The sequence below is a fragment of the Nicotiana attenuata genome, unplaced genomic scaffold, assembly GCF_001879085.1.
Source record: "Nicotiana attenuata strain UT unplaced genomic scaffold, NIATTr2, whole genome shotgun sequence".
Lineage (NCBI taxonomy): Eukaryota > Viridiplantae > Streptophyta > Magnoliopsida > Solanales > Solanaceae > Nicotiana > Nicotiana attenuata.
In genome coordinates this window covers 118,398-145,053 of record NW_017672042.1, presented here as the reverse complement: position 1 = coordinate 145,053, position 26,656 = coordinate 118,398, and the positions used below count along the sequence as shown (strand labels likewise).

General features: G+C 35.0%; 3 protein-coding genes and 2 long non-coding RNA genes across 9 annotated transcripts; 3 read left to right on the top strand and 2 right to left on the bottom strand.

Moving 5' to 3' along the window:
* The first annotated feature begins 285 nt into the window (after positions 1-285).
* LOC109211494 (probable galactinol--sucrose galactosyltransferase 6) lies at positions 286-5,011 on the top strand. The gene is made up of 5 exons (XM_019375033.1): positions 286-503; positions 1,179-2,518; positions 3,179-3,388; positions 3,631-3,765; positions 3,912-5,011. The coding sequence occupies exons 1-5, from the start codon at positions 333-335 to the stop codon at positions 4,600-4,602; spliced, it is 2,547 nt and encodes an 848-aa protein (XP_019230578.1). The 5' UTR covers positions 286-332; the 3' UTR covers positions 4,603-5,011.
* Positions 5,012-5,416: 405 nt separating this feature from the next.
* LOC109211496 lies at positions 5,417-8,719 on the bottom strand. Of its 2 annotated transcripts, XR_002065733.1 has the most exons (4): positions 8,621-8,719; positions 8,127-8,500; positions 6,175-6,481; positions 5,417-5,657 (listed from the first exon to the last, which is right to left on the bottom strand). It is a non-coding gene; the product is annotated as an uncharacterized LOC109211496 (long non-coding RNA). The 2 variants fall into 2 exon arrangements; XR_002065732.1 differs by lacking the exon at positions 8,621-8,719 and having other exon boundaries at positions 8,127-8,590.
* A 676-nt stretch (positions 8,720-9,395) lies between these two features.
* Positions 9,396-17,827, bottom strand: LOC109211498. Of its 4 annotated transcripts, XM_019375036.1 has the most exons (9): positions 17,711-17,826; positions 17,546-17,607; positions 14,613-14,697; positions 14,256-14,382; positions 13,268-13,381; positions 11,402-11,600; positions 11,266-11,311; positions 10,343-10,418; positions 9,446-9,883 (listed from the first exon to the last, which is right to left on the bottom strand). In XM_019375036.1, the coding sequence occupies exons 3-9, from the start codon at positions 14,667-14,669 to the stop codon at positions 9,588-9,590; spliced, it is 915 nt and encodes a 304-aa protein (XP_019230581.1). In that variant the 5' UTR covers positions 14,670-14,697; positions 17,546-17,607; positions 17,711-17,826; the 3' UTR covers positions 9,446-9,587. The 4 variants fall into 4 exon arrangements, with proteins under 4 accessions (XP_019230580.1, XP_019230581.1, XP_019230582.1 ...); XM_019375035.1 differs by lacking the exon at positions 17,546-17,607 and having other exon boundaries at positions 9,396-9,883; XM_019375037.1 differs by lacking the exon at positions 17,546-17,607 and having other exon boundaries at positions 14,256-14,368; positions 17,711-17,827.
* A 126-nt stretch (positions 17,828-17,953) lies between these two features.
* On the top strand, positions 17,954-21,236 carry LOC109211500. The gene is made up of 2 exons (XR_002065735.1): positions 17,954-18,438; positions 21,053-21,236. It is a non-coding gene; the product is annotated as an uncharacterized LOC109211500 (long non-coding RNA).
* Positions 21,237-23,574: 2,338 nt separating this feature from the next.
* Positions 23,575-24,675, top strand: LOC109211493. Its single transcript, XM_019375032.1, has 2 exons — positions 23,575-23,692; positions 23,843-24,675. The coding sequence occupies exons 1-2, from the start codon at positions 23,575-23,577 to the stop codon at positions 24,673-24,675; spliced, it is 951 nt and encodes a 316-aa protein (XP_019230577.1).
* Positions 24,676-26,656: the final 1,981 nt, after the last annotated feature.

Genomic DNA, 26,656 nt, shown 5'->3' with positions numbered 1-26,656 from the left:
ACTATTTTTAGTAACCTGTTAATATGAGACAAAAGGAGTATGTAATTTATAATTACATCATATATTCGTCTAACTATTTTTAATTTAAGCGGTTAAGTCGGTTATTTTAGGTTAATTATTCTTTTCATAAACCGAAGAGTCGTTCTAAATTTGTCATTTTCTCTTCAAACAAAGTTGCCGGCTCAGAAAACGGCGGTCCAACGTGGAAGTCTGATCCACCGTCACATTTAACGACCGCCGTTTTCCTCGAACCAATATTTTTTTTGGTTTTGTTCTGGGACAGCAGAAGAAACCGTTGTAAGCTTGGCTTTGGCAGACCAAAATAACCAATCATGTTTCAACTCAATTCTATTTCTGGCCATCGTCTCAACCCCTTCATTATTATTACTATAAATAGCCAACCCTTCTCTTCCCCAATAACCCATTTTTCCTACTCATTCAATAAACCCATTATTCCTTTTCGATCCTCTGTTTCGTCACTTCCTTCAATTCTTGCTCACAAAGTAAGTCTATTCTGCCTTTCGCATTTGCTTTTTCCTCATTTTTACTTTTTATTTAATCAGTTTTTGTTCATTATAAATTTGTATTAACGAACCATAGAGTTGTTTTTTTAAATAATTTGTTGATCACGGGTTCATAATCTGATAACAGAGAAAATTAATCCAGCTGATGTTTACCTTAAAAGATAGGAGAAAATTTTCAAATAAACACTAGTTATGATTAATTGATCTGTATTCTATTCTTACCTTAATTTATGACTCTGAACATTAATTACTTAAATTGGGTACATTATAAGTTATGGAATTACTAATTACTGTTTATTATACGAGATTGTTAAATATTTTTTATACTGTCAGTGCATAAAACTTAAATTCCATAGTCAAACGGCTCTGTCCCTACTCTTTCTTAATTGAAGAATTAACCCAAATAGTTGCGAACCTAATCTTTTAAACTAAAAATAGCTGGCGGATGTATAATATATGTATAACTGATGTATATTATATGTATAACTATGTATAATCAATGTATACCGGCTAGAAAAAGTAAATAGTAAATATGGTCGGCTATTTGTGTAACAATCCCATCTTATTTTAACTCCATTAGTGGGAAAAGATTCTTATTTTAGCATGGTGATAAAAGATTATAATTTGGTTTTGATTTATTTTTTTCCTTTTTAGGGAAGTGAAGTTGAGTTTGAGAAGGAGGTCGAGGAGGAGGAATTCGCTATGACGATTACTCCATCGATTAGAATTTCCGATAGGAAGCTGGTGATAAAGGACAGAACAATATTAACAAATGTACCAGACAATGTAATTACCACTTCCGGTGCAACATCAGGTCCAGTGGAAGGTGTATTTATAGGCGCAGAATTCGATCAAGAAAACAGCCGCCACGTCGTGCCGTTAGGAAAATTACGGGATGTTAAATTCTTATCTTGTTTCAGGTTCAAATTATGGTGGATGGCTCAAAAAATGGGTGAGAAAGGAAGTGAGATTCCACTGGAAACCCAATTTTTACTTGTCGAAACCAAAGATGGGTCCCACCTCGGATCCGATAACAACAACAACAATGACAATAATATTGTTTATGCAGTTTTCCTTCCATTAATCGAAGGTTCATTTCGAGCTGTTCTTCAGGGGAATCCTGAAGACGAGCTTGAATTGTGCCTCGAGAGCGGGGATAAGGATACTGTCGGCTCGGCATTTAATCAAGCAGTTTATGTGCATGCTGGTTGTGATCCGTTTATTGTTATTACAGAGGCAATAAGGGCGGTGAAATTACACCTCAAGACTTTCCGGCAACGGCATGAGAAGAAACTCCCCGGAATTGTTGATTACTTCGGGTGGTGTACGTGGGATGCTTTTTACCAAGAAGTTACTCAAGAAGGCGTTGAGGCCGGCCTTGAAAGTCTCACTGCCGGCGGAGTACCGCCGAAGTTCGTCATCATCGATGACGGTTGGCAATCCGTCGGCGCAGACGTGGAAGTTGAAAAGCCGTTAATGAGACTTACAGGATTAAAAGAAAATGAGAAGTTTCAGAAGAACAAAGATCCAACTGTGGGGATTAAAAACATTGTGAATATAGCTAAAGAAAAATACGGATTGAATTACGTGTACGTGTGGCACGCGATAACCGGTTATTGGGGCGGGGTCCGACCCGGAGTGAAGGGGATGGAGGAATACGGATCGGTTATGAAGTATCCGGAAATTACAAAAGGGGTGATGGAGAACGAACCAGGTTGGAAAACGGATGCGATTGCGGTTCAGGGTTTAGGTTTGGTTAACCCGAAAAGTGCTTATAAGTTTTATAATGAAATGCATAGTTATTTGGCATCAGCTGGGGTAGATGGATTGAAGGTGGATGTGCAGTGTATATTGGAGACCCTAGGGAGTGGTTTAGGGGGTCGGGTTGAGCTCACGAAACAGTATCATCAAGCTCTCGATGCTTCTGTTTCTAAGAACTTCCCCGATAATGGTTGCATTGCTTGCATGAGTCACAGTACTGATGCACTTTACTGGTATGTCCACTTTCTATTTTGGTTAAATACTTTTGATCATCTTATACTGATTCATGGTTAAGAAGTTAAGATCTAGTTTACCATTTATAAGTGTTTTCTCTTTACTTATTTTGTTTATGTCCTGTCCAAGAAAAAAAAAACAATTTTGATGATTTTGGTGATGAACATTAAATCTTAACTGCTGAAACTTAGTTCTAAGTTATTCGTTTGATGTTAACATGATCTGTATATCTCATGTTATCCACTAATTTTTTGGTCAGTTTCTTGAAAATTTTGAGATATTTATTGATTTTGGAAAGTAAAGGCAATTTATAATGTGTAAAGATCTGATTTTTTAGACTATTCTGTGGTGGTGTCTTGATTATCTTTGATGAAGAAATAGAATATTGCTAAGGTCTAAGTAAATTATATTACCATCTAAACTGTTTCTTGTTTGTTAAAGTTTTTCTTTTGTAAGAATGATCATTCAATATGATACATGACCGATGTGTCTCTTCTTGATTTCTGAATGTCAATCATATATGTGAGTATTGTGTAGTTGAGCTAGAACTTATGGCATCTAGTATGAAGCTATTGCATTTGCAGATTCTATAACTTATTTTTAATGTTGAAGTTCTGAACTATACTGATATATTGTGTTTGGATCATTGAATGAAACAGCTCAAAGCAGACAGCTGTTGTAAGAGCATCAGATGATTTCTATCCGCGAGATCCAGTCTCACATACTATTCACATTGCTTGTGTGGCATACAACAGTGTGTTCCTTGGAGAAATTATGGTGCCTGATTGGGACATGTTCCACTCCCTTCATCCAGCTGCCGAGTATCATGGCTCAGCTAGGGCGTTGAGTGGTGGACCTGTCTATGTTAGGTAAGAAATTATATCCCATTAGTATTACTATTTTTTTTTTTTTAATAACCATGCTATCCGGGCCAGCTTGCGCCGCACCTCGACTAATTCCAGGGGTACCTGCCACCTCCCACCAACAGAGGGTACCTCCGCTGGGATTTAAACCTGAGACCTCACGAGTATCTGTGAATCCTTTTTCTGTAACGATGAATCAAATGATGATTTGCTACAAGTTGCTAATTTTGTTGTATTCTGAATGACAGTGATGCACCTGGCAAGCACAACTTTGATGTCCTAAGAAAGCTTGTTCTCCGAGATGGTTCAATTCTTCGAGCTCGCTTGCCTGGTCGACCTACAAAAGATTCCCTTTTCTCCGATCCTTCTCGTGACGGTGTTAGGTAAGCATTTCATTTTCAAATCAATGCTATTGATATATGTTTTGGCTCAAGTCCTTGGTTTTGCAAGTTTCTGGCCACTGAACTGCTTCTGTAATTTGATTGCAAAGGCGTGAACTGTATCAAACTAATCTTATGATGTGTTTCAGCCTCTTGAAGATATGGAACATGAACAAGTACACCGGTGTGCTTGGAGTATACAACTGCCAAGGTGCAGCATGGAACTCAGTTGAAAGGAAGAACACATTCCACGAAACTAATTCTGAGGCGATAACAGGCTATGTCAGGGGTCGTGATGTCCATTTCATATCTGAAGCTGCGGTAGACCCCAACTGGAGTGGAGATTGTGCTCTTTACTCCAATGTGAGTGCTGAGCTTGTTGTTCTCCCTCATAATGCAGTGATTCCCATTTCATTGAAGGTCCTCGAGCACGAGACATACACTGTTACACCTATTAAGGTCTTGGCACCTGGCTTCAGTTTTGCACCGTTAGGGCTCATTGACATGTACAATGCTGGTGGGGCGATCGAGGGACTAAAATACGAGGTGAAGTCAGGCGCTGAATTGTCTGAACTAGAGACTGGATACCAAGGTGAAGGCAATCTTGTTGCTGAAGATAGAATCGAGAACTTGAGCACAGAAGCAGTTGCAGTAGTGTCGATGGAAGTAAAGGGGTGTGGTCGATTTGGTGCTTACTCGTCTGTCAAGCCAAGGAAGTGCACTGTTGGTAGAAATATGGTTGATTTTGCCTATGACTCAGATTCTGGTTTGTTAACTCTGAATCTTGATGATATGCCTCCAGCTGATCAGAAAGTGCATCTCATTAAAGTTGAAGTATAGATATTTAAAAGGCATTATTTTGGGGACAGAGATGCTTCTGGGATTAAAGTAAGGGAAACCAACTATTCCTTTGGCTCTTCACATCCCTCCTTTGGGTTCGCGAATTGCGAGTTAGAATGCACTGGTTGGGACTAGTTAGGTTTATATTAACTTCCCGGCTTAGATTATGATCCCTATGCTCTGTCCCCTCAACTGATTTGTATGTCACCATTGAATACTTAGCTCCGTTTGCCTTTTCATTGAAAGAAGGCATAGCAAAAGCTAGTGAGAGAAGGAAGGATAAATCTATGTATTTCTACTTTTGATGGAATGTTCATGTCCTAGAATATTGTATTTGTATTTGATAGTGTGTTCATTCTTTCCCCAGACCCCACTAGTGGTTGATGTTATTGTAGTGTGTTCATTCTTTCCAACATTTTTGCCAATTTGATGGTGATGTTTTCATGAATAAAAAGAAAATTAATGGTGATCTTGCCACATCACATGACTAGTAGGGGTAGCCCGAGTTTTACCCGGGTCCCACGTCAAAGGCGAAGCCAGGATTTCAACCTTATGAGTTCCGACGACTTCAAGTGCTGGGTTCCGCAGAACTCGGTATACATTATGTAACCTTGTTATTTTAAGCGTAACATTTTGTGAATAATTGTCTTCATTTTAAGCCTGGACAACAAATTTTTCTCTTTGAGAACAGTTGTCTTACTGCTAAGCTAAGCTTTCATATTATTGTTGTATAAATATCCAGCTATGGTTTCACAATTAGAGTAGAGCTACGATCAAAAGCTTCTGAGTTTTGGAGGTATGATGGAAACATAAATGCATGCATAAAAGGAGCTACCTGCATTTACAAGAATATACAAAGACACAGTTTGCATACTTATTTACACAAAATGTGAATGCAGTGAACAACCGCATCAAAATTTGCATAGATATTTACACAAAAATGCGAGAAGACTGTACTGAAATGAACAACAGCATCAAAATCTGCATCACAACTGCTGTAGGCCATCAAAAAGCATTCACGCGACCTTCGTTGCAGTCAAAATCTGATGAAGTATCTGTATGAACAACAAACTGACAGTGAGAATAAAAGAACAGTTGGAAATATGCAGATTGGACATAAATTTTATTTTGAATTGTTCCAAAGTTAACCACACACTCTTTTTGCTAAAGAAGGCACAAGTTTTTTTCTTCTCAGTTCAATACTTTCAATACCACAACAACAATAACAAACCTAGTATAATCCCACAGTTGGGGTCTGGGGAGGATAGTGTATACGCAGACCTTACCCCTACCTTGTAAAGATAGAAAGGCCAATACTCTATAATGAAAATTGTTTCAATACTCTTAAATTGTTCAGAGAAGTTAACTGTATTCAAATTTTTAACATAATGGTTCATTTTTCACGCAACAACACTTCTATTATTATGAACTTACTCTTTGCGTTTGAGGTTGTTTATTAAGTGCATGCTTTATCATTTTGTTTGTATACCCAAAAACAATCTTTTTGCCCAACTAACTCATACGAAAGCTATAAAAAGAAAAAGTATAAGCTATCAAGTTTCAACTTCTAACCTTCAGCGTTTCTGCGGAGGACTTGCTGATTGTATGCTTGGTTTCTTGCCTGGCGTTGCATCTTTTGTTGATGGACTGCGATCTGCTTCTACAAATGTGATGGATTCTATCTTTCCCTTACTTCCCTCGCCAATGGTCGTTGATGTTGAAGATTGTGGCAAGTCCAAGACAGTTGTTTTCGGGTTTAAGATTAGCTGACAAATGTACCAGGTGCTCCATCGGGTGTTCTGAGTAGTGACTTCTGCAAATGAATTTTGAATTGCCTGTGCAGCAGGTGCTCTCTGTGCTCAGCAAGTAACAATTGCTTCTGCAGAAAAAAGTTTAGACAACACAAAATGAGTGAAGTGATGATTTTAAATTAATTTCAGTAAGTTGAAATGATCCTAGAGCTGTCAGTATGTCCAGCTTCACAATGGTAGTTTCATATATTTGGTCCGCTGTTAGTGAAAGCATCCTTTCAGCCAATTTCTCTGACACTACTGCTGCTACTGTTCCGCTCCCATGTCTGATTCCAACTTCATATCACATCTGCGATGCTACTTTTTTGTGCGAGTTAATTTAGATGATATATGGAAAATAATAAAGTTTTGGCTATCAGATGTCTATAGTGATACTTCGTCAATGGTAAACAGTTGTTATTACCTTGGAATCAACATTCTCAGTAGCTTCCAGTTTGATACAGAGAGCTTTCTTATTTGCGATTGATTCGTGCTAGATGTTGACACTTAGAGCACAGAAGCACGAACAAAAACTGAAATTCACTCGGCAATGATATTTCTCCTTCAAAAGTCTAACAGCTCTATCTCCTCTTTTTCCTTTTGACCATATAATTCATCTTAATGCTAACAGTTTCCTTCCTGTAAATGCTTTTGCTAGGATGTTATCTAATTGACTGTGGTCATTCTGTAGTTCATTATCTTTTTCTGATTTTATCCCAGGTGTATATTATTTTTACAGCAACAATAGAAGTATAATTATTAATACGCCTAAGCAAATCAATAAAGTACAGTAAATGGTTTCCAACAGAAATCCTTGATAAAATATTCAGATGTAAATGAACAAAGCCAGCATACAAGAAACTGCATAGTATACGCCGCGGAAAAGTTCAATGTATAGGAGAAAAAAATATTCTGAGCACAACAGTTATTTGAAGGAACACAAGTTGATAACAGCAATCACTCCAATGGAATAATGGGATGAGAAAATCAGATACTGGTTTCCCGACAGCCTCATCCTTCATTTCAACACATGCAATCCAAAAAAATGAAACACATAATAATAATAATGCACAACAATAATCAGATATAGCAGCAAAAGAATAGTAGATGCTAAATCTGATCAAGATCAGAGACTGTATCATATGTTTAAAAAGCTCACAATGGACTATGAGGGAATGGCTAAAATGGGGACTATTTCATCTTCAAAAGGTGCAACATTTAGTATGCAATTAGCACCTGCCCGTTGTCCTTTGCCTGTAATGTAATGGTAGATTATTGTGAATTTTGTTGGTATTATAATCTGGTAGTTTCAGAGTGAAGTTCAGTTTTCTTCGTGCTTCTATGCTCTGAGAGTCAACATCTGGCACGACTCAAGCGCAAAAAGAAAGCTCTCAGTATCAACTGAGAGCTACAAAAAATGTTATTCCAAGGTAATAATAACTGCTGATAGCCAAAACTTTATTATTTACCATATTTCATCTAAATTAACTTGCACAAAAACATATTGTAGATATGAATTTGAAGTTGAAATCACAGACGGAAGCGGAACAGTAGCAACAGTAGTGTCAGAGAAATTGGCTGAAAGAATGCTTTCATCAACAGCTGACCAGATACATGAAACTACCATTGCGAAAGTGTATATACTAACAGCTCTAGGATTATTTCCATCTTACTGAAAATTAAGTTAAAATCTTCACTTTACTTATTCTGTATGCTCTAAACTTTTTCCCGCACCTGTTGCACAAGCAGTTCAAAATTTATTTGCGGAAGTCACTACTCAGGATACCAGATAGAGCACCTGGTACATTTGTCAACTTATCTTACGCCCAAAAAGAGACCGTTTTCGACTTGCCACAATCTTCAACATCAATGATCATTAGCGAGGGAACTAAAAGAAAGATAGAATTCATCATATCTGTAGAACCATATCGCAGTCCATCAACAAAAATGCAACGGCAAGAAGGAAACTAAACATACAATCACCTAGAACCATATAGCAGTCCATCAACAAAAAATGCAACGGCAAGAAGGAAACTAAACATACAATCACCAAGTCCTCCGCAGAAACACCGAAAGTTAGAAGTTAAAACTTGATAGCTTTCAACTAACTGACAATACAAAGGTAATAACAACGTTAGGTTCAATCTTTTAACCTAAAAGGAAGTTCTGCTTTTGCAGTTTAAGAACAAGGGAAAATAAAAGCAGAAAATAGATAAAACTATGGTCACCTTTTACTTCCACGTATGCTACACAAAAGTGACACGACAGTCAGGATAATTCTTTCTGTTTATCTAAACATTTTCTCATAATTATCCAACAAAATCCAAATTTATATGCTGTGAACTCCCCTCCAGATCACTTTGTTAAGTAATATAGATGTTAAAGATGAGAATCCACGTGTTGAGCCAGCAACCGAAAGAGTCAGCTAACATGAAATGTATTAAATTACAGAAATACCCTTAGATTATTTAGTAATTCTAGGGGAGCACACATGTTGACGGAGCAGCGCCTATGTTCTTATAAAATAAGCAGAATAGTAATATGTTGAGAAACTAAGCTTCTTTGGTTAATGATGACATTAACAAAAACATCATGTATAATCATATATGTATACATAAATTCGCCGATCTTTTTTAGTTTAAGAAATTGAGTGGGCTGTTATTTAGCTTAATTCTTGTTTAAACTTTTTATAATAACCCAAGACGTGCAAGTTTTTTGAACGTTCATTTACTTTCAACAAGAAGCCATCTTTTTCTCTTTGCATGTGTCCTTAACAGTCTTCATATCTAAAAACGTTCCTACCATAGCACAAAAAACACAGTAGAATCGCGCAACATATGCCCGCTGATGTGCTTCCTGCTCGCGAGCAAAGAAAATATGCCCGCTGGTCTGCTTCCTGCTCGCGAGCAAAGAAAATATGCCCGCTGGTCTGCTTCCTGCTCGCGAGCAAAGAAAGGAGAGCGACAAGCTTCAGTACAGATAGAAAGACTGGAAACTTTCATATAATGAACAAAAAATTTCATGTGCCTGTCCCATTTCTGGAAAATGTTCAATATACAGGACAGTCTACTAGAAGCTGCAAGCTCTTTCATGTAGTTGCGAAAATCATTTACAGGCGTACTTATAACTTAGTGCCAAACCTTCTAAAAATATTGTCCAGTTTCTAAACACAAGCTTTTTATACAAGTTCTCTCCTTATTCTTCAAAATCACATTCGTTTTGCTCCGACAATAGCACTGCTTCTAGTTCCTTACTGAAGTCTTCATTGCCATCCTGCTCTTCAGCCACTTCTTGTTGGGAGAACTTTTCCTGATCTTCCTTTACAATGTCAAGCGAGTCTTTGACAGGCTGATAACGAACGCCTGTTTGTTGATAGAATAATTCCTTCTGAGCTTTCCAATCCTCAGCAGTCTTCTCAACTACATCCCCTATCAATGTCTGGTTCTCTGTTATGTGCTTTATATTTTCTACATCCACCATGTCTCTAGCCGCTTCAAGAAGAAAAAAGAAAAAGCAAGTGAGAAGATGTCCTCCTCTGACTTTAAAAGGAAAGTTAAAATCTTGAATGCAAAAGAGCCTTATGGGATTTAGTGCGCGCCTAATTGCCTGAGAATCTTGGGAACTAAACTCATTTGCAACTTCCTATATACATTCTGAACAAACGGAATGCAATAGTTTGTGAACTAATTGGTAGCTTCACTGCATCAACATATTCACAATAACTGACTATACAAATTTAGACCATAAATGATTTTATTTATTACCTGACATGGGATATTGACTTTAGCAACGGAATACTTCTAAGATAGAAGAATATTATACAGACTTGGATAATCCGTTCGAAATAATACAAAAAGTGCCTTACTTAACACATCAATAGTGCTAACAACAAATAGAAAATGACCAAAATATGTTTTCCGTTAAAAGCTTAAGAAGCTCATTGAGGTTACCTCTAATAGCTAGTTCCTTGGCCCTTGCATATTCTGCTGACTTTTGCTTGAGCAAATCCACCTCAAGCTCCATGCCCTGGAATAAATGGGAATACCATTTCAGCACTCTGAAGTCAAAGATAGAGACATGCAATAGCAGGTTAAGTGACAACAGACCTAATGAAAGGAACTGCATCACTAAAGCAGCCTCCCAAAAAGCTAACTCGTCCACTTTTTATAGACAAGTAACAAGCTAATTTGCTTATACTGATCAACTCAAACATTCAAAAAACTCCCGATGCAAATAATGGATCATATGGTCAAATGATCCTCTAACAAGATATCTGATTTTTGTGATTAAAGTTTAAAAAGAAACCTCCGTTTATTGTTTTCCTCTCACAAACAGGCAACTTGAGATTAGTCCATTCCTTTTGTAGTACTTCATTTCACTTGCCCTTTTAACTACCACACACGCTACGGTAAAAACTAAGCATCCACTCCAAGAAAAAAGAATCATAAAAGAACAATCTTATGCTATTCTTAAAATACTTGCTAAATTACATAATTACAAACACAGACCCACACAAAAACAGAGACAATTTAGTATTCCAGCAAACAATATGAATCATATTTGGATAGAAGAAATCCAACCAATTTAATGAAAGAAGTTTTACACAGTCAATTGGTCCAAAATTACTAAAATCCTACTTATAATTTTTATTTTTGATGATGTTGAACCTGACAATTTTCTTGCAAAATCAGTAAAGTAAAGGTCTACTCAGAATTTCTATCAAAATGGTGGCTAAGTTCAACAAATCCATATATTTAGCCACATCAATCCATATGACACTGTAGGCAAAAGCACACAGCTGGAAGCATATTCTAGAATGGAAAATTGGTAGAGCCCTTCTCTTTGACTTTAAAAAACAGTCTTACAAACATACCATATCCATGTGGGTGAAGTGCTCGATCCGGGTATTTGCAAATAACCTACGTCATTCAAGGAAACAAGGTGAGCGAATGTATAGAGAAGGGTGTGAAATATAACAAACGGTTGCCAGAAAAGTATCAGTAACATACTTTTTGGATGCTATACGGATACTTGCATTTTGTATTTCCGTCAGTTCATCTAATCTCTCAGCTACAGAGCCTTCATTCACATCCACAGACCCAAAAAGAAACATGTTCCTGTCTAACATACGTTTGACTAAAGCAGGGACTACTTTAACACCTTTAGCCTTTGCCTCTGCGACAATGTTCCGAAGATTCTTCAGGTCTCCTGCCAAATGGAATAAAAAGAATTATGGTCAAACTACAAAGCATCAAAAGCTACTGACAGTTGCACAGTAAACTAAACTGGCAATTAAACACTTGCCAAATTTTGTAAATAAACACTAGCCAAAGTAAGAGTTTCAAAGTCCAAATATTAATTTAAGGAATCCCCAAATAACACAAGAAGGTCTTCCAGAGGGACATTTCTTCTCTGATTGGCACTGCTAGATTAGAAGAATTACAGCGGCTACGCACCCACAAACATACAAATTTTTATATCCTCAAAGATCTACAACTAAAGGAATATGAATAGAATGTCATACTTCATTTAAACAAGGGTGATGCTATGCTACATATCAGGAACAATAAATTATGGTGAACCAGTTCTACAAGTGCCAAGGAACATATATTGAACTTGCAAATTATATTTGAAAACATATACTGTTCAATGGATTATTTCTGAAAGTGAAAATGAGGACTCAATGACTTTCCTTGAATTTAGTATTGTCAAAAGGCAGTTTGAGAAATGATAGAGAGAAGGAGATCATTTGGCATCAAAGGAAGATTTAACTGGAGGTCCTGTTGATTTTGGACCAATGAAACACAACCTGTTCTTCAAATGAAATTAAAACTGACATTTAAGAACTTTTTAGCAAAATGATAGTACGAGCTGGTTTGTGATTGGTATCTTAGTAGCATCAACATATTCCTTACCTAGATTTTCATTTTTCACCAATTATTCAAGCATTCCTTGACTTCTTGTGCTTCATCTATTATTATGATTTGATAAGAAAACTGAATAGAGTGTTGACCCACCTGTGGTTCCAATTATACAGGTTAATGTCCTCAAAGCTAAACCAAGAAAAGGTTTAACATCAGTCGAAGCAACATCGGTGGACAACTAATAGTGGTCCAATTCCATTCACTTAACCTGCAAAAATATAGATACTTGATAGTCCAATTACATGTTTGGAGAACTCTTCAAAGAACTGAAGCAACCTACTTAGAGTATGAGTAAACTATGAATTAACATCCTCACTAGAGCTATTCATTTGATTTACATATACATGTTACGTCATAATTCATCTGATATACAACATTAATATTGTGTTATAGTTCCAGTAACATATTTTGAAACAAGAAATCTAGAAAGTACCCATGATGATATATGCTCCAGACAGTGCCATCACAAAGAAAGAAATTTGCAACTCAATCAGTGAAGTGACTAATTCATGTTTGATTCTAATGTTTTTTGTAAAGATTCGATTGTAACGTTTAATTGTCTCATCTCATAAGACCAAAACTGCACCACCGAGAGAGAATCACCACATAAAAAGCACTGTTTCATGACATACAACAACAACAACAACAAACCCAATGTAATCCCACAAGTAGGGTCTGGGGAGGGTAATGTGTACGCACACCTTACCCCTACCTTGTGAAGGCAGAGACCCTCGGCTCAAGGAACAGAGAAAATAAAGCAACAAACAGTAGTAAAAAAAATGCAATAGAAGCAAACAACACAACATGTAATAATAAAAAACCAAAAATAAGAGAAATACAAAAATAGTACTAGTACTACTGGTAAGACTAAGAGACACTAGCGACTACCGGTCATCCTTCCACCCTAATTCACGATATATCATGTTAAAAAGGTTGTATGTATATATATACCTAGAGATATATAAATCTTGAAAGGAGGCTTGAATGGCTGCGTCTCATAAAAGCAGTACAGGGAATAAAGCCCACCCAGTCTACTCAAAAGAGAATAAGTAGATACCATGTAACCTGCAATGCATTCAATTCGGTTAATCTAAAGCATTAAAATATAAAATATCAGCCACAGGGAAAGGTGAAAATCTTACACTAGTATGACAACTCTCTCATAGAAATTTAAGAGAAAATAAACATCAGAAAAAGAATTTAAGGATGCACTCACATTCACTACTTTACTGATATATCTCCAAATACTAAAATCACTTTCCAAAGGCTTTGTTTGGTGTCAGAGCCAAAATTTTACACCTTCTACTGTGCTATCTATCGACATTTACCAGAGCATATGATGATGAGGGAGAGAATATTAGAACAAATTGAAATGTCTGAGTTGATTTGGAAGAATCTCTCAAGGTTTCTATACTTCTCTTAGAAATCGTGATTTGGAAAAATCTTTAAAGAGTTTGTGTTTCTCTTAGTTTGTGACCCTTCACATTGCTACTCATTGACTGATAAGCAGGTAAAATTTGGTTATAGTAGCACATGGAATGCATCATATTTAGCAATCAAATAAATCAACAGTCATTTATATATGTAATTTGTAACTTTTAACCACGAAAATAAATAAGCAAAATGGTGTTCACTTGAACTTCAGTTCTGTTGAGCAAAAGACAAATAATACAGATCTACTGCTACCTCAGTGCTATAAAGTATTTCAACATTCTCTTTTTTTTTTTTTTGGGGGGGGGGGGGGGTGTAGGTGACATTTCTCAACATTCCTATAGTTCCATGCACCTCATGATGGTTGTTTCACATTAAAGGTAGAAAGTTTTTCATATATAAGTGTGTGTATACCACAATAATCAGAATCATTCTCTCCGAATGAAGCTAAAATATGTTAAAATAGGAAAACTAACAAAAAAGTAAAATAGAAAACATTTAGACATACCACTACAGTAGGCATAGAGTGATTGCATAAAGCATGCCTGATCTTTAGAGGGACTCGCCTCAAAAATATAGGAGAACTTTTTAGAGACCCACACTCTCTTCATTTCTGCAAAACTAGGAGATCCACCCTATAAAACACCATATTACTGGTATGAACCATTATGAAAAGTGCAAGATAAATGAATAGCATTCATTTTATTTTGGTAATGATAATGACGAGTTGAGTTAAATGAAAGGAATGAGGATTCATATCGCCGACCCCAACTTGCTTGGGACTGAGGCGTAATTGTTATTGCAAGATAAATGAATAGATCGAAACTATACTTAGATTGAAGGGAAAAAACAGGCATATTAGTACCTTGGCAAACTCATTTATAAGCTCATCAATGTCTAATTTGAACGGTTTGAGGTCCATATTGTTAAAGTTGACTTCTCTTTATGGCCTACAAGTAGAACATTTCTTGATTAAGCTAGTGCAAAGAACATACGCTACTATAAATTCAATATCACTACAGTTAGAAGAGAAGACCGTCACGAATAATAACCAACAGACCGCTTTTTGCTACGACTGAGGGGTTGCATTGGTAAAGTAAATAATGATACCATATTGGCAGGTTCATATAAGAATAGCCTAATAATAAGAATTTCTCATAGAAAACATATCTTATTTAAACATATTTGTTGCTAATTATTTGTTTGTTAAATACAACGGTTGGTTCAAATCATGAACTATTCAGTATTAGCAACAAAACAGTCAACTACAATCTCAAAAGTTTACATATCAAAAGTCTATCACATATTATTTACAAATTTATAAGTTGTAAATAACTGAAATGCATAAATAGGAAAAATTATAGCAGATGCCTTTTCACAATATCAAAATGCAAAATAAAACCCATAAAAAAGAAGGATAAAAAAAGGGAGTGGTACTAGAAGCACATTGTATCCATCCACTAATCTATCACAGTAATTATATATAAAAAACAATTGTCGCACTTTCAAATTGAAGAAACTGATCAACAGATCAGATTCGAACTTCTATGCCGTAAATTGTCTAAGTACTATTACATGGACACAAACCCAAATTACAAAGACCAGAAATGACACACTCGAAAAAGATATCTAATTTTCATAATAAACATTAATAACCAAACCAAGGAACGGGTACGATATTCAGTATATATTTACAAATTAACAAACCACTTAAACACAGCATATGAATAAAAATATTACCGTTATAATTGTACTCGATGACTTGTCATATTTTGAATTAGGTACACTTCAAAAACTTCATCCTCCATGTAACAAACTAAAGAATATAAAAAATTCTTCACCAATTTTGCTTCACAAGTTAATTTTAGTGTATTCCATTGAAGAAAAAGCTCTTCCCACTGTTAACGACATGTAATAATAAACTTAACTTCAGAAGCAAATAAACGAGTTTTCAAGTCTTGTGCAGATGTGTTTCAAGATTTAAGAGCTCCATAATTTCAACAATTTTAACCTCTGGTGTAGGGATGGTAGTGGGGCGCGGTGGGGAGGGTGCGGGGCTAGACTTAACCTGTAAAAATTTCAACCCGCCCCGTCTCGCCCCACATAGCATTTTTATGTGATTTTAACCCGCCACGCTTCGACCTGCATAAACCCGCCCTGCCCTGTCAATAAAAAAATTCTTCCTATTTTCTACTTTGTTATCCATAAAGGGCAGCCCGATGCACAAGGCATCCCGCGTTCACGCAGGGTCCAGGGAAGGGTCGCATACCAAGGAGCATATGTTGACAACCTACCCTAATGCAAGCATTAAAGGCTGCTTTCACGGCGAACCCATGACCTATAGGTCACACGAAGACAACTTTACTGTTGCTCCAAAGCTCCCCTTCTACTTTGTCATCTATATATTAAATAAATTCAAAAATTCTGAACAACTTTCAAAAGAATATTTTCAGGTAATAAATAATGGCTTCTTACACATGCCGATTGGTGCTATGATGATACTGTAACTAAGTATGCATAATTTAAATGTGTTACGATCTTAGGAGCAAATAGTATTCATCTGCATTTGTGGGCTTTAGATCATAATGTTAATGCAGTCATATCTACTTAATTGTCTGTTCGGTAATTTTTCTTTAGGATTGAAATAAAAGCATATGCCTGAATACTAAGGGAAGAAATGTCGCTAAAGTTCTAACATAATGTGAGCTTCCAGTATTTTGAAATAAAACCATTAAAGCTGCCAAGAAGAAAACTTTTTTTTTTGGATGAAGTGGTGTGTTAATAAGAAGGCATACAGAAGATGCAATGATTCCAAAAAAAGGAGATATCAGCTCCAAGGAAAGACAAAAACCTATGACAATACTATAGAGCTGATAAGAAATTCTAATAAAGAGACAGACATCAGGCTGTCAAGAAGAAATTTGTAATTCAATATGAATTTTTGTAATCCACAGGCCATCAATTTCTAACATAAAGTAGAATAGATCGTAATGGTTATCATATCATATATTTTTACATTAATTTGTTTTACTGATTATTTCATCAAGTAATCTCACCTAACTTATCAATCTAATCTATCCTAAGACCTTCTAAATGCCTAAGATAAAACGTTAATGAACTATATGTCTATATCTAATAAAGAAGCAGACATCAAGGTGTAAATTAAAACGTGAAACAAAATGCTAACCAACCAAAAGAAAAAAAGAGGAATAAAGAAGGTAGCTATGAAGCAATGGCGGAAGAATAAGATCCAGAAGAGACAGCGCAAGGAGGGAGGAAGAGGTATTAAAACGCAGGATTTTTGCCAAGGGATTCAAAAAATTAAAAAAATAAACAAGCAAAGAAGCCAACCATAACAAAAGCATTTAGATGGTAACAGATTTTATTAATAGAAAGATAAGTTTTCAACAAAAATATAGTGCTAAGATAACCAGACCATAGTTACAAGACTTTTGAAAGAGAAAAAAAAAAACAAAAAGTTAAGTATTGTGTTAGTTACAAGGACGCAATGAGATCAACTATCTTATAATCTTGAAGAAGAATAAACAGAAAAAGTAATTAACTTTATATATATTTGGATATTTAACAAGTTAGCCATTGAATACATTGGCACTTGGTAGAGGGCAATTCTAAATCACTTATCTATCTCAATTTCTTGAACTCAAGGCCAGGATAGCCAAATAGTCTATAATTTTCAGTTTCACTGGGCAATAATATGATTGATACCTTTTGTTGACAAAAAAAGAAGTAAAAGTATCTATTTTTCATGAACAAAGTTTAAAACCAGCAAAACCCCACCCAACTGTATAACAAACACTCATCCCATCTCTTTCAAGCTCCAACTCCAAATTCATCAATATCTACAAAAATCCCAATGCTTACTGTAATTCCAAGCAACTCATTTAAAAAAAATTCCTAAACCATAAAAATAAAAAATAAAAATACAGAGAGAAGGGAAGTTACCGGGGAAGCTACGACCGAAGAGGCGACCGGCGACTGACAAGGTGAGGAGACGAGCAGGAAGCAGCGGCAAGAGGCAAGAAGCAGTGCTCTTTTTATATCTTTTGATTTTGAAATTAGGGATTTTTCTCGAGCAAGTTTTTCGACATGGCTGTTTAAAGTCATTAACTTTTTATTTGAGGGTGTTTTAGTCTTTTTATATATCTCCTTATATACATGTCGCTGGAAGTTTCCACAAACCAAACCAAGAGTATACCTTATGTTTCTTCTTGCTCTCAAGATCTGTTTGTGTTCTTTCTGCAATTAATTTTGCACAGATGTTCTTCTTTTTCCTTTATTCAATGGTTGTAGAATCCATTCATCTTCAACCTCAGATTTCATCTTTTGTATCTCTCTTTTTTCCCTTTTACCAGAAGCTTAATAGTTTCCCATTGTTGATCTTCTCTTTTTTAGAGCCTAAATGCTTCTCTATCTCAGCCAGATACTGACACTGATCTGGCTGATGAGCCAACTTAAGAAGAAGAAATTTTTTTTGGGTATAGCCTTACATTGCTTAATAAAGTTTGGAGTTCTTTCTCTTCCAATGTTCCTTTTCTTCAATTTCATCTCCTCTCTTCTGCTCTTTCATGGCTCTGTCACGGTAAACTACTGCTGATTTCTGAATAACAGGAACGAGATTCGAGTTTTTGCACCATCTACATAAAGGCTTCAATTATTGGGTTTTAGCTCAGGTAATCTTCTTCAGTCTGATTCCCGTTATTCTTTTTCTGCACTAACTCTACCCTTGTCATCAATTTCTCATTTCTGGTCTTCGTTCAAGGAGGATTACTGTTTGCTGTAGTGTGTAAGCATTCACTGCCTTTATTTCACCAGATATAAAACTTCAACGTTGTGATAAATTTTTTCTCTTTTGTACATAGATTTTACTCTCTCTTATTGCTGCTATAACTTTTAACTCTGCCTCTAAGTCTTTTGTTCTTGGGGGTCAAGGTCCAATAAAATTCATAGGTTTAGGAAGAAGCCCTATCAAATAGTGATTTTATCTTTGGACCATATTTTGATTGATAATATGATATATAAGGACCGCTAAATTCAAAGGCTAGCATTAATACAAATGAAGTAGTTTATTTCATGTTAGAAATCATTAAGTGGATAGTATAGTCAATTGGGCTCTAAGTATTCTATAGAGTCCCAGCTTCTTCGACTATGTGATATGTGTTTAATGATTATTTTCCGTTACTGATCTAGAAAGAGTGATTTAATTAATCGTGACTATGATTATGTTCGTTGCCTTGGGAGAAATCAGTTCGCATATTCCTCATATGAATGTGCCAAATGCATTAGATTCAAGTTTTTAATGAAGATGTGGTTGCCCTCTTGAATGATACAAGATTAATTCCTAATTTTTTCTTTAAATAGACACTTGAAAGAAGAATTTTAGCATGACTTCGATAGATTGTTAATTGTTATAGTGTATAAACTCAGTCATTTGAGGCTGTCCATTTTGAATCATAAAAAAACTTCATAAATTTTTCAGAGTAGGTGTATAAGTTCAGTTGATAACTGTGTTTTGATCCTCTCGCTAGAGAAGTTACTGCAAATATTCTAATTTAGTTTAGATGATCCTGCCGACTTCTAATGTGAACAGCTTGAACCCATGTGGCTTCAGAGCATTTCAGCAAATTTTGGCATGTATTTTCAAATTCTGATTATTTAATGATACGCCTCTACTTTGCTATTTCCTATTTGCGATGTCATTTAGAAGAGGAAGTGGACATATTATGATTAAGTTAAAAACTCAGAAACATTCCAAACTCTTAACTGGCTTTTGTTTAAACAATTCTACCCAAATTTTGATTTAGTTAAAGGCAAATCTAAAACTTAATATCTCTGTTGTGTCTCGTAGATTGTTGATAATGTTAGTAAATACTTGCACACGCATTTGCACATTGTGTTTACACTAATCATGTCAAATTTACATGCTGATTTAAACCATACTTATTACACAATGACGTCTCAATTTATATATGTTTGCAAGTGCTTTAATTTCTAGTGTAAAACAAATTATATTTGCATTGCAGGTATCAGTAAGAAATAGCCTTTCTACATTCACTAGGTAGAGATAATATCTGTGTATACACTACCCTCCCTCACTGGGTATGTCATTGTTGTTGTAGCTTTTGGTACTCTCTGTAATTAAATAGACACTGTTCAAGGAGCTGAAAATAATTCAAATATAGGAGAAACAAAATTTATGAAAGAATTCTGAGCATAGAAAGTGGAGAAAACTCAAACTTGTAGATCCAGAAAAACCACAAGAATTTAAAAACTCACTGGAAGTACTGAAGCAAGAAAAAAATGCAGAGAGAAGCCAAAGAGAGAATCAGAGTGAATAGATGGAAAATTGTAGAGTTATAGTGTGCCTGAATCTGTGCATCAATTTATTCTCTCTAACGACGAAAAATAAGTATTTTCTTTTAGTGATTCAAGAGGATGTTACAACAAGTAACGATCTTAGTCGCTACATTTGGTTGGAGGACATATAAAATGGTAGCGGAGTGATGAGAGTTTTAAAGTAAAACCACACATGCATAAAAGTAAATATACCCGTTTATCTAACTTTATTTGAGGCTTCAATTGTTTCTGCATCAGTTTGTAGCATTTAGCTGGCCCAGTTTCCACTTTTCTTCTTCTTTTTTCCCTTTAGTAAAGATCAATTTTTGAAAGAGAACATAGGAGAAACAGAGAAAAATAACCAAGATAAAACATTGTCCCTCAGTTTTTAACATCTTTTAATGTCCGTGAGGACCACGACCGAAAACTTATCAATGATGACAGAGCTTTAAATAAGAATCTCTCTTCAATCTAGATGGTTTATTTGTGTGCAAATGTGAGATCTGAATTTAGCTCTTTGCACTTTTATACCACTGCAAGATAATTTTTATGCCAAATGATACATAGACAAATCTGCTATGAGAAGGACCAAAATAAGAAAAAAGAAATTGAGTATATTGTTTCCTAAATAGTTACTGTAAGTCTGGAACACTATATTTATATTGCTTTCTAAACTGTTATCCATTTGATCACCATTGAATTGAGATTATTAAATATAATCTGATGCTTATCAGTGTGAGAATGCATCTGTTCGTTCATATTTTCTTATTTTCACCAACAGTTTTTTATATTACTTTGTTGGGACATATTTTATGTTTGTATTTCGTTTAGATGTTTGAATGGAAGAGTTGAATTAGAAATAAAATGCGACATGGATCAATTTGGTACTTGCAGCTGTACAATATGAGAGACATTTAGAAGTCAAGAGCTTAACAGACTGTAACTTTGCAGGAAGATGCCAACTTGGAAAAAGAGAAGTACAAAATACAAAATAAAAGAAAGGTAGCAAGAAACATAGTTTCAAACTTCCATATGCTGCTTTATATTCAAGAGTCGACATTTTGTTCATTTACGTATGTAAATAATATCCAACAATTAGTATATTTTGTCCTCTTTATCCCATTTGGTGCTCATTTCCATGCGTCAATTTTTATATCTGCAATTTTATGTCAAAACAGAGAGTTTTAGTTTCTACGCTATTGGGCCAGTGTTGGCACGGGCTATCAATACCTAGTAATACAAATAAAATAGGGTTTTCGGTTTTCGGTTTTAAAATAGCACAACCCAATCCAAATTTTAATATTTTTTGGTTGGGTTTTTATTTGGTTACGTCATATAAAATAATTTTAATAATAAAATAATTATATTCCATGGCAAAAAAATAAATATTTCAGAGAATAAGAAATAATAATATTAAATCTCTTAAATATTAATCACGGGTAAAACTTTTATAACACAATATTTAAAAGTAATATGATCAGACATAAGAATTCAAAATTTAAATCATAATTCAAGTTCAAATGAGATCAATTCTTTGCTTGCAAATATTAAAATACGAAGAAATGGTGAAATATTTATGAAAGCTTCACAATCGATATATATATATATATATATATATATATATATATATATATACGGAATTTGAATAAAAAGATATTATTGAATTTATAGATAAAGTTCTAAAATTCGAATTTAAATTAAAAATAAAATTAATCTTTTTTATCATGTTATCATACTTAATTCGGTTAATGATCATATGCAATCATGTTAGGAACTTTTGTTATTTTTTCTAATTATTTAAATATTACTTCGCCTTTAGCAAACAAAAAAAAAATTACTCAATATAACTATAAAACTCTTTCACATTTAAAATCCTATAAGTATAGTTCTTTGAAATACTGTAGTTAGATTTGAATAAAACGAAATTCTTTTAAGATAAATGTAATATATAGGGTACACGTCTATGTTTATCTAAATAACAAAAAAGAGTTTACAAAACCAAATAAAAATTTACTTACATATTTAATAAAGTAAATATACATGCTGGAGAAAGAAACATCAAAAAATCAATCAATATTAAAAAAAAGTTGTTTCTTTTTTCTTCTTGAAGAATATTTGTTTGAAGAGTCAATTTGTATAAATGGACATCAAACAAATAACAAAACTTTGGCTATACAATTGCTATCATTAATTTCAATTTAGCACATTCAAGGAATTGAAGAATATAAGCTGAAACCCCTTCATTTAGCTGGAGTCAAGCTAATATTGCAAGGGTATAATATTTTTTCGTTGAAGAATATTTGTTTTGAATCATTAGATTATGTGAAAGGTTTTTTTTTTCAAACTCAACAAGAGAGAAATTGGTTTCTAATTGATAGTTTCTATAGCGACTTTTAAGTGTAACAAAGAGTATATATAAAGAAAAAATTGGTATGACGTGAAATATTTTTTTTAAAAATGTAAACAAATTATTTCGAAAAAACTCTTTACTGTTTTTAATTCAAAGATAATAAAAAGATAAGATATTTTTGAACATTAGTAGAGAGTTTTAAAATTATTATAATAGAAGTTATATCATGGATAAACTCAAAAAACCGAAATCTTATGGAATATTTACATAATATCCGACCATATTTATTGTTTACTTTTTATAGCTAATATAAGTAGATGATATACCGACAACACACGATTATACACATATTATACGTGGATTATATATACATTACACATCATTCAATTTTTTAATTTAAAAGTGGTCGGGTGAGCAGCTATTTAGGCTGATTAGATAAAGCCAAAAGAAAAATATGAAATAATTTCAACCAAAGACTAAAAATATAATTAAAGTTCATATGAGACAATTTTTATTAAAACTCGTCCTTTTATAGTGAAATAAATTAACTTTTTTGTAACAAAGAAATAATGACATAAAAAATAAGATAAAAGAAAATAAATATTGAAAAAAATGTTAGAAAAATCTAAAAACGAGAAAAATAAAAGATGACAACAAATTTCTTCTTGTGTTTCATCTTTGTTGAGTATAAAAAATTTGAAAGATAATCTCATCGATTTCAAATATTTTTTTTTTCAACTCACATCCATAGATTATAAGATAAGGATATCTTAGAATATTTTTTTAAATTTACATTATGTGTCGTTTTTAAAAAATTACTATTACTAATAAACTGATATGATATTTGAATTTGAATTGGAATGCAATTTGAGTAGTTTGCATTGAGGTTAAGCTAAGTATGATATCGAAAAATATACCGTTTGATAATTTTAAGACAATATATACAATATTTTATAATAATAATCAACTAATTTAACATTTAATGATTCAAAGAACAAAATTTTTGTATGTATAGGGTATTAAAAATTCAAATTCAAAAATAAAATTAATTGAAAAAACTTTTCTCTCCCTACCTTCACTCGTGCTCTCGGCGCATGTTAGCCAAACATACGCCGGTGTGGCTATGGCAGGAGCGAGAGGTCGGGGAAGAGGAAGGGGGCGAGGTCGACCTAGGAAAATACCTATTGTAGCTTCTGGGAGCTCAGTTGGAGCTCGGATTCAAGGAGAAGTAACACCTAAAAGTACACCAATGGCGTCCCTGTACAACTAGTAGAGGAAATTAGAACCAGAAGAAGAAAAGTGGAAATGTGCTCTAATTGCATATGTTATTGGGGAAACTCCTGGATACAACATTATGAACAGGTAAATTAGCCAAAATTGGATAAATATAGATACACCAGAAGTATATTTGCATGATGAGGGATACTATGTGGTTCGATTCAACTCTGTAACTGACATGCATGCTGTCTACTATAATGGACCATACACTATCAGTAATCGACCTATAATTCTTAAGCCATGGACAACAGATTTTGATTTCAGCAAAGAGTTTCCTTCTGAGATTCCATTATGGGTGAAGTTCCCTAATCTACCTATGAACTGCTGGGGTAGTAAATCATTGAGTAGAATTGCCAGTGTATTAGGGACTCCTGTGTTTGCCGATGAATGTACCACAAAACAATCAAGGATTTCCTATGCGAGAATGCTTGTAGAAATAAATGTTAGTCGCCCACTCCCTAATGAAATTACAGTGATTGATCCAAAAGGGAAATATTTTCAACAACAGGTGACATATGATTGGAAGCCAAATTTCTGTGGAGTCTATCAAGTAGTTGGACACAAGTGTAGGGAAAAGGATGTGGATGATGGCCAGAAGGAAGTTCAACATAGAAGAAAGAGGAACAAAACTGTCACACAGGAATGGAGATATAAAGGTCATGTGCAACCAGCTCTGCCAATTGAGAAACAAGTAGAACAAATTAAGGAGAATAAGCAGCAGATCCAGCAAGTAAATGAGAAGATGAATGCTACTCCTGAAAATAGAATAGAAGAGCAAACAGGAAAGAATAAAGGGAAGGCTATTGAAAGTCCAGAGTTCAATCTTCAAAACTTCCCCATATTCTGTTCTGTTCCTATCAAAAATGGTTTTGGAGTGCTACATGGAGGATATAGTGAAGAACAAGACCTACCTCTAGACAGAGGGGGAGGATCCAAGACCATATGATGAATTGGTTAATATGGAATGTTAGGGAAATAAATAAGAGGTATAAGCAAAAGGAACTGAGGAATTACTTAAAACAAAAAAAATTAGATTAGCTGGACTCATAGAAACAAGAGTAAAGGAGCACAACTCTAAGAAGATCAGGAAAAAAATTGATCCAACATGGGAGGTATATGACAACTATCAGACTGCAGTTAATGGAAGAATCTGGCTGGTTTAGGATTCACAATGGTGTAAAGTTAAGATGGTGAGAACTGAAGCACAAATTCTACATTGTGAAGTCACAAGCAGGATAGGAGGCATTAATTGCTTTCTTACTAGTGTATATGGATTCAATACGGTAGAACACAGAAGATCATTGTGGGAGCATCTGAAAGAAGTGGCTGTGGGCATTAACAAACCATGGCTTGTTGCTGGAGATTTCAATGTAGTACTGTATCAAGATGATAAACTGTTTGGAAATCCAATCACTTATAAGGAAATCAAAGATTACTCTGAGTTCATGCATGAACTTTTACTAACAGAAGTCCAGTGGAGTGGAGACTACTATACATGGTCCAATAAACATTTGAATACAGATAGAATATATAGCATATTGGATAGGGCTTTTGGAAACCATGAATGGATGATGACTTGGGGACATGTGGTAATGCAATATGATGATCCTTTTATTTCTGACCATGCACCTATGTTACTAACAATGGTATCTGCAAACTATAACATAAAAGTTTCTTTCAAGTTTTTCAATATATGGGCTGAGCATAAAGACTTCATGAATATTGTAGAAGAAATATGGCAGAATACATCATCCTCAAGCAATATGAAAAACATATGGATGAAGTTGAAAAACCTTAGACCAGTCTTGAGGAAATTGAATAATGAAGAGTTTAAGTTCATCAAGCAGAGAATAGAGAAGGCAAGACAGGATCTAAAGAGCACTCAGGAACAAATTCAGTTGAGGAATAACACAGACCTACTTGCAGAAGAAAGAAAACTGATACAGGAGCTGGAGAAATGGTCATTGGTGGAAGAAAGTGCCTTACAGCAGAAAGCTAAAGCTAGTTGGATCAAACTTGGAGACTCAAGCAACAAGTATTTCTCAGCATTGATTAAAGAGAGGACTCAAAGGAAGCAGATTACAGAACTTACATCTCTTACTAATATAAAACTTGTGGATTCAGAGGAAATCAGAGAAGAGATAATTAAGTTCTACAAAAGCTTGATGGGATCTACAACTCATGTCTTGCCAGCAGTTAACAAGCAAACTATGAGGAAAGGTCCAGTCATTACTCAGCAACAAAGGATTAGGTTATGTGCAGAAGTAACAGAAAAGGAGATCTATGATGGACTATCTTCAATAGGGAATGATAAGTCTCCTGGAGTTGATGGGTAAAATGCTTATTTCTTCAAAAAAGTATGGCTTCTTGTGAAGACAAAAGTTGTTGATGCTATTAATGTAACGACCCAACCGGTCGTTTTGAGCTTTTGCACTTTGCTCGCCAGTTCTCGGGAATGACTTGCCTCGTGAAGTGTATTATGACTTATGTAAATCGTTGGTTTTGGTTTTCAGGATGATCAGAATGAATTTGGAAGAATAGTTCTAAATTTGAAGCTTGAAATTTGAAAGGTTTGACCAAGATTTGACTTGTTAATATATGATATCAGATTGGAATTTTTATGATTTGGTTAGCTCCGTTAGGTGATTTGGGACTTAGTAGCGTGATCAAAATGTGTTTTGGAGGTCCGGAGTATGGCTGTCCAACGGGACGGGCCGGCCCGTCCCGTCCCGCGACCCATCCCGGTCCCGTCCCGTCCCGTCCCGTCCCGCTAAAAATTCAACGGGATGGGCCAATGTTACGCGACGGGACGGGACGCCCGTTTCGTCCCGTTTGTCCCGTCCCGTTTCGTCCCGTCCCGTCCCGTCCCGTCCCGCGTCCCGTCCCGTCCCGCCAGGTTTTTTTTTTATTTTAAAAAACTAGCCGTT